The sequence below is a fragment of the Psammomys obesus genome, unplaced genomic scaffold (assembly GCF_907164565.1).
Source record: "Psammomys obesus unplaced genomic scaffold, mPsaObe1.curated_primary_1811, whole genome shotgun sequence".
NCBI lineage: Eukaryota > Metazoa > Chordata > Mammalia > Rodentia > Muridae > Psammomys > Psammomys obesus.
The window spans coordinates 7,766,929-7,773,845 of NW_026596234.1; the positions used below are offsets into that span (position 1 = coordinate 7,766,929).

At 47.4% G+C, this 6,917-nt stretch overlaps 1 protein-coding gene across 2 annotated transcripts in view; it reads left to right on the top strand.

Moving 5' to 3' along the window:
• The window catches only part of LOC129668318 (1,25-dihydroxyvitamin D(3) 24-hydroxylase, mitochondrial), a 13,063-nt gene extending 7,641 nt beyond the window's left edge, over nt 1–5,422 (top strand). Inside the window, exons 7-11 of one of the 2 annotated variants that reach the window (XM_055596282.1) lie at nt 307–452; nt 3,126–3,292; nt 4,297–4,375; nt 5,004–5,201; nt 5,312–5,422. In XM_055596282.1, the coding sequence (XP_055452257.1) occupies nt 307–452; nt 3,126–3,292; nt 4,297–4,375; nt 5,004–5,201; nt 5,312–5,422 (701 nt within the window). The remainder of the gene's footprint in view (nt 1–306; nt 453–3,125; nt 3,293–4,296; nt 4,376–5,003; nt 5,202–5,311) is intronic. The other variant, XM_055596283.1, reaches the window with a different exon arrangement.
• Nucleotides 5,423–6,917: the final 1,495 nt, after the last annotated feature.

A 6,917-nucleotide genomic window follows, 5' to 3' on the forward strand; every position in this document is an offset into this window, starting at 1 on the left:
TAGATAGATAGATAGATAGATAGATAGATAGATAGATAGATAGATAGATAGAAACACACACACACAAACTGACTTCAAGCTCCCCAATCCCTGATTCTGAATCAACACTTTTAGAAGAGGCCCAGTGGATCCTGAGAAGCCCACCCATGTCAGCATAAACCAGTATTTGCCATGTAGCAAGAATATCCACTAGACGTTTGCAATTGTCGATATTCCTGTAGAGACTCAGTGTTGCAAGATTTTCTTGAGCTATTTTCCTCATCCAAATTTTCAGGCTCTCTCTCTCTTTTCTCTCCTCTGACACAGTCAAGCCTTGCATCAACAACCGCTTGGAGAAATACTCCCAGCAGCCCAGTGAAGATTTCCTTTGTGATATTTATCAGCACAATCGCCTTTCCAAGAAAGAACTGTATGCTGCTGTCACAGAGCTCCAGCTGGCTGCGGTGGAGACGGTGAGGAAGGACTGGCGACTCGGGAGGCTAAATAGTCAGTTGGAGAGTTTGGTTTCCATGATGAGTTTATTAAGTAGGCACTGGAATCGTTCTCCAGAATTACTGGAGCAGCAACAGCCTCCAAAACTTGTAGTAAGAGTCCCATAGTGAACACTGGGAAATGCAAAGCATGGCCTCTTCTTGCTTAGGGGTGTGGCAGGGACTTCAATAACATATGCTCCAATGATGAAACAGTGGGTAGGCTCTGGCCAGCACCAGGGCAGATATCAGAACTGATACAGGAATTTGGAAACAGGCACCCAAGCTCTGGCAGGATAATTTAAGCATTTCAAGCTTAAGGGATGGAGAAATGGCTCAGTTGGTTAAGTACTATCTGAGCATCCATGAGGACCTGAGTTTGGCCCTCAGAACTCAAATTTTAAAAGCCAGATGTGGTGGCTTCTATGTGTAATTCCAGGGTTGGGCGTGTAGAGACCACGTAGACTAGCTGGTCCAGTGAGAGACCCTGCCTCAAAAAAATAAGGTAGAGAGTGGTTAAGGAAGCTGTCTGCCTGATGTCAACCTCAGCTTCCACGTGCACATCCATACATGGGCCTTAACATATGAACACGAACACACACACACACACACACACACACACACACACACACACAGATGTCTTCTATCTGACTCTCAGTAGATTCTCCACACACCAAAGTTCTGGTGAGGTCTGTCGCCTCCATTCCTGTCCTAAGCTGTCACAGGTGTGACACAGACTCAGACTCCTCCAAGCCCAACATTCCACACACCTGAAATTTTCTAGGCAGAAACCTTCCTGGTTGGCTGCTTCTTTGCATTTTCCTCTTTCCTGGTGCTTCTTGCAGGGAAAAAAAAAAGTAAGGTTTCTGTATCAGAGGCAACACTCTTTTCTTTCTCCCTCCCACTGCGGACTGGCAAAGCACAAGTTGCCCTGACCTCAGTTTCCAATCGAACGAGCTGCAAAGGCAGCACTTCAGCCACAGTTCTGTTTTCTTGAGGTGTGGATTCTTGAGGTGGAGCTTCATTCCAAGAACACAGAAGAGCACACGGCATATAGAATGTAACCAACAAGTGCTTACTGAGTAGATGAAAGAGGCTGAGAACTACAGAGCGCGTGCTGTGTGCCTGACTCTTAAAAGTCTTCAAGGAATGAAAGGCAAAGTCTTGTTCCTCAAAGAACTTAGATGCCGGTGGGTAGGAAAGACAGCAGACATGCACACACACAAACCACAACTTCACACGGTGGTATACACCATGAAGAAACATTTTAAGCAAGGCATTAAGCTGGCTACAGCTGGTGGGGGGGAAGAGTGAACTTAGAAGAAAGAAAGGAGCATCAGGAGGCCGGTTGAAGAGACACCTCCCGACAGACAGCCGAGGTCGTGCCAGGACAGCCTGAGCCCTTGAGGTTTCCTAACCCACATCCCCTTGGAATTAAGACTCTGTAAGTCTTCCTCAGGGGGCCCAGGAAGAGTACCCTGCTGTGGTGAAAGCTGCAGTTACCCAGCCCCATGGAACATTGTTTGGCCCTTGTGGTGAGGCGCTCACTGATATGGTTACACACCTGGTCCATTTCTTTTTCAGTCCTGTTTATTCTGAAAGTCACATCCGGTGGACCAGAGATCTGACTGCCTCTAATTTAGAAGCCACGCCCTCTTCCTGTTATGTAATAATGGCATCCACGGTTTATTTCAGCTGAGGCCGCTGGCACTCTAACATGAAGGAGCCTGCCTGGGAGGCACGTTCTTCCAAAAATAATAAATGCCAGTTGGCTCTGACCCATCCCGTACTCCTCTCATTAGCGTGAGTGTGTCATGGCGCTTAGGCACAGCGCCTTGGTGTCTGCAGAGGGGGCCCTGACCACCGACTTTCCAAGGCTATTGGGCTTAAATTAGTTTAGGAGTAACTACTCGAATCTACCTCCTGCTTGCTGATGAATATGGTGGCTGCTCCTCATTACCCTCAGAAAAGATGCCACAGAGACCCTTAACATGCCACCAGCCTTTGTCAAAAACAAACAAACAAACAAAAAACACTGATGGCTTCTTAGCATACGCAATGTGATGTCAGAATTTATTTCCACCCGCATCCCATCCCTTTTTGGCAAGCTGTTGCGGTCTCCTATGAAGGCATTTCACATGTGGCTAAAATCCTGATAATGCCTTTTTGTGTTCGTGGTTAATTTAGGGTGTAGCCAAAAGAACTTTTATTAAATTCCAGGAAAGCGATGCCTCACACATTCAATTGCATTAGGAACGTATCTTTAGAAAACCTTTCATTAGTGTCATTAGAGCTTTTCCATCCTCTCTTCACTCGGTTTTACATCACATTTTGCCCATTAAACAAGTTCTAGCACAATTTATATTTTGAGGCCGGGGTAGATTCAAGGTTAGGTCTGAAGGTGAGAAATGAAGAGGACATCTTTGACTCTTGTGGCATCTTTCCCCCTAGTGGCAGCACCTCATGTGGCAGTAAAATATACCACAAGCCAGAACCGAGTCCTGTAGTCCCCAGAGGTGCCCCTCCCTTGCCAGTTTTACTCGAATTTGTTTGTGCTCAAGCAGTCCCGTCCAACTGTACTTGAGACATGACCTTTTGTTCGAGATCTGAGGCTGGTTATGGAAAGACTCTCATCTGCGGCCGGTTGCCTTTCAGACGGCCAACAGCTTGATGTGGACTCTCTACAACCTAGCCCGGAACCCCCAAGTACAGCAGAGACTTCTTCTGGAAATCCAGAGCATGTTGCCCAAGAACCAGACGCCACGGGCAGAAGACGTGAGGAATATGCCCTACTTAAAGGCCTGTCTAAAAGAATCCATGAGGTAAGGTCACAGCTCTGGGCCAATGCACCAGGAAAGGTTCTCTTTTGCTTTGAAAAGGGGTTCCCTTTAGAGACGTAGCAATGATGCCTCAAGATGCCCCACCCCGGGCTGACTTTACACACCTATCGGACTAAAGAGAAGGGCCTTGGCGTGTATGGTTCCATATCACTTACTTCCCAAACCTTGTGGGCCAATCCCATTAAATCTCAGTGTTAAAACATTAACAGCCTGCCTCTGATGGAGGCTGACCATAGTAAGGGGTCACCTGTGTAGGGTTGGAGATGAAGGCTGAGCAAAAAGCAAGGGGGGCATGGGTCTTTCAAAACTCCTTCTGGAAAGTAAACCTCCCATCTTTAGATTAGAAGGAACCAGCACTACATTTGTGGAGAGCAGACAGCAGCAGAGTGGAAGGAATGCCGGGGGGGGGGGGGGGGGGCCGCAGGCCACACCTGAGCCGCGAACAGAATAATCGATGAGCCACTAGTTAGCCTTACCAGAGAATCGGTGTGACGAGCCACTAGCCAGCCTAGCACGATAAGAAATGAGAGTCTTATGTACTGAGAAGATCGAGGGATCTCTTAAAACCAAGACAAAGCTTAGTTCTTTGGGGATTTCATACAAAATATTTTGATCGGATTCGTTCACCTGTCCCAACTCCACCCAGAGCCAACCCCCGTCCTCCGTCGCCCAATTTTGTGTCTGCCTTTTCCCCCACAAAGTCTTATTTATTTGTCTTGCCTATATATTCTTGAGTGTGGAAGGAAGGTAGTTGATCTATCAGGGGCTACACCCCTAAGTGAAGGAGAAACAAAACGACAACAACAAAACCCTGCTTTCTCCCTCCCAGCAACTGTCGGTTGCCAATAGCCGCCCACAGAAAGAGACAGCGTTTCTTTGTGTCCTGTCGGCTTTTGGACGGCTCTTCCATTTTTCATTCTGTCGGTATTCCTAATGCTTCGTCAGACAGAGCGTGGTCCGTGACAATTCTGACTTTGATTTTTCAGGGTCACCCCAAGTGTGCCGTTTACAACTCGGACCCTGGACAAACCAACGGTTCTGGGTGACTACGCTTTACCCAAAGGAGTGAGTAGAATTTGCGTGCCTGTTCAGTAGCAAAACCTGGAAAGATTACACTTTCCAAGTGTTTGTCACACTTCCTTGAAACTTTTTACGGGGAAAGCATGTGTTCTGGAAATCGACAGTAGATTTGGTATGCTGCTAAGGGATGATGGGTCTTGAGATGGAAACATGGACTCCCTGTGAACTTTATGTCTGTGGTCTTGAGTTACAGGGAGTCTGTGAGTTTCATCTTCCTCCACAGAAAAATGAGTGGAGGTGGTTGTGAAAATGGAAAAAAATGTAGAGTCCTGGGGCGGGGAGGGGTTCAGTGGGCCTGAGCACTTGCTGCAGAAACGGAAGGACATGGGTTTGGATTCCCCGACAACGGGATGTGGCTGTTTGGGTCAGCATTTTGGAGGGCAGATGGAGGATCCGTGGTCCTTGCTGGCTGCCAGGTTAAATCCAGGTTCAGAGAGAGACCTTGTCTCAACTGGGTAAGGCAGAGAGCAGTAGACAGCACCAAATGTCCTATACACGCATATATCATTCTTCCCCTAACATGTCAAGCCATACAACCGTCATTATTATATTTCTGTGAGTTATTTTTTTGCTTCTGGTTTCTTAAAATATCATCCTTTCCCTGTGTTCTTAGACACTGTTGACGCTAAATACCCAAGTGCTGGGTTCCAGTGAAGACAACTTTGGAGACTCCGACCAGTTTAGACCTGAACGCTGGCTTCAAAAGGAGAAAAAGATCAATCCCTTTGCCCATCTCCCATTTGGCCTTGGGAAGAGGATGTGCATTGGGCGCCGACTGGCTGAGTTACAGCTCCACTTGGCTCTTTGCTGGGTAAAGGTCTTCACTGTGTTCCTACAACCGCGCCCTGGGCTATTTCACAAAGCGGGCGTGGGCGGAGGGACAGAGGGTTAATTCTGCTTTTGTCTCGATCTTTGTTACAGATCATCCAAAAATATAATATTGTGGCTACAGACAACGAACCTGTGGAGATGCTGCATCTCGGCATCTTGGTACCCAGCCGGGAGCTGCCCATTGCATTCTGTCTGCGGTAGGATGCTGAGGTGAGGGTCTGGGTCCCTTTGCCCTCAGGAGCCTTACCTGACCAGGACTGAGCCAAGTTTGGAACTGTCTATACTCACGTTTCTTTATTTTCTTCCTCCCTCCCTCTTTCTCTCCATCCCATCTCCTTCCCTCTCTGTCACTCTCTCTCTCTTTTTTCCCTCCTTTCTTTCCAATGTGTGTGTGTGTGTGTGTGTGTGTGTGTGTGTGCCACAGGAGTGTTGGTACCCACAGAAGTAAGAAAAGCACACTAAATCCCCTGGATCTAGAAGTTACAGGCAACTGGGAGCTGCCCAAATGACACGGGTGCTGAGAACCAAACCCAGGTCCTCTGCTAGAGCAGCAGGTGCTCTTCGCCATCTCTCTAGTCCCACCTAATTCTCCTTTTATAAACATTACTGAAACCTTTTCTCTCTTTCAACTTGGGCCACTCAAGCCCTGTGCTAAAGAATTACTCCTGTAGCAAAACAGGAGCTCTTGTAAGTCTGGCTGGCTTCTCCTAATGCACATTACAATGAACTCACAACCATTGATGTGAGCAAGGAGTGAGACAGTGAGGCCTTATTGTCTGATGTAGAAGGTGACCTCTCTCCAACCCATGTCTTGACAGCCACATGTTCGTGCTTGAAGCCCGCTCACTCACTCAGTCTGTCCTTCCAACAGAGTGATTAGGGTTTGCTCAGGGTCAAACCCTGAGGTGGGTGGAATGAATATTTAGAGGAACACAGAGTTAGTGTTGAAGCTTCAGAATGAGGTCCCGAGGAACGCAGCATCATTCCCTAGTGTCTGTAGTGACAGACAACATGTCACATGAAGTGGGATGGTGTGAGCACAGTCGTTACTCAGCAAGGCTGGAGTGTTCATTTCACTCTGTGAGCTACGCTGTTCGCAGATGCTCACCATAATTTGAATTTCAGCCTTTTGCTCTCTAATGACTGAAATAACCTTATTCTAATAGTTGAAATACCCATAATGACATATGCTGGGTGTCTGCTTGATTTTCCAGATTGTTTTCAAGATCTTTCCCTTTCAGCAAGAATTCTGCTTATGGCTTCCGTATTCCCACAAGGCAAACTTCAAGGACCAGAGCTTGGGACAACCTGCAAATCATGACACACCTTACCTTCTATAGAACTATTCTAGAAGCAATTGTCTACACAAAGATTTTCGCTAAGACCGGTCACTCAGGGAAGCACAGGTCGTGTGGGAGTGCCAGGTCCCGCCCTCCAGACCCCACTGCTGGTTTACATCTGCCAATCAGAGCCATTCTTGCTTCTGTGGCCCTGCTCAAGAGCCTGCTGTCTCTCTATCCTCTGTGACATCACCGGGAGGCTGATGGTCAGCCGGTCTAGTAAAGGTCCCTAAGTGTTTCTGCTGCCAAACCCAAAGAAGAAGCTTTAATTCCCATTCATGAAGAAAGACCTGCTATGGCTTAATTGTCTGGGGATCTGAGTGGGGCTGGCAAACCATTTATTATACCTCTGTTTC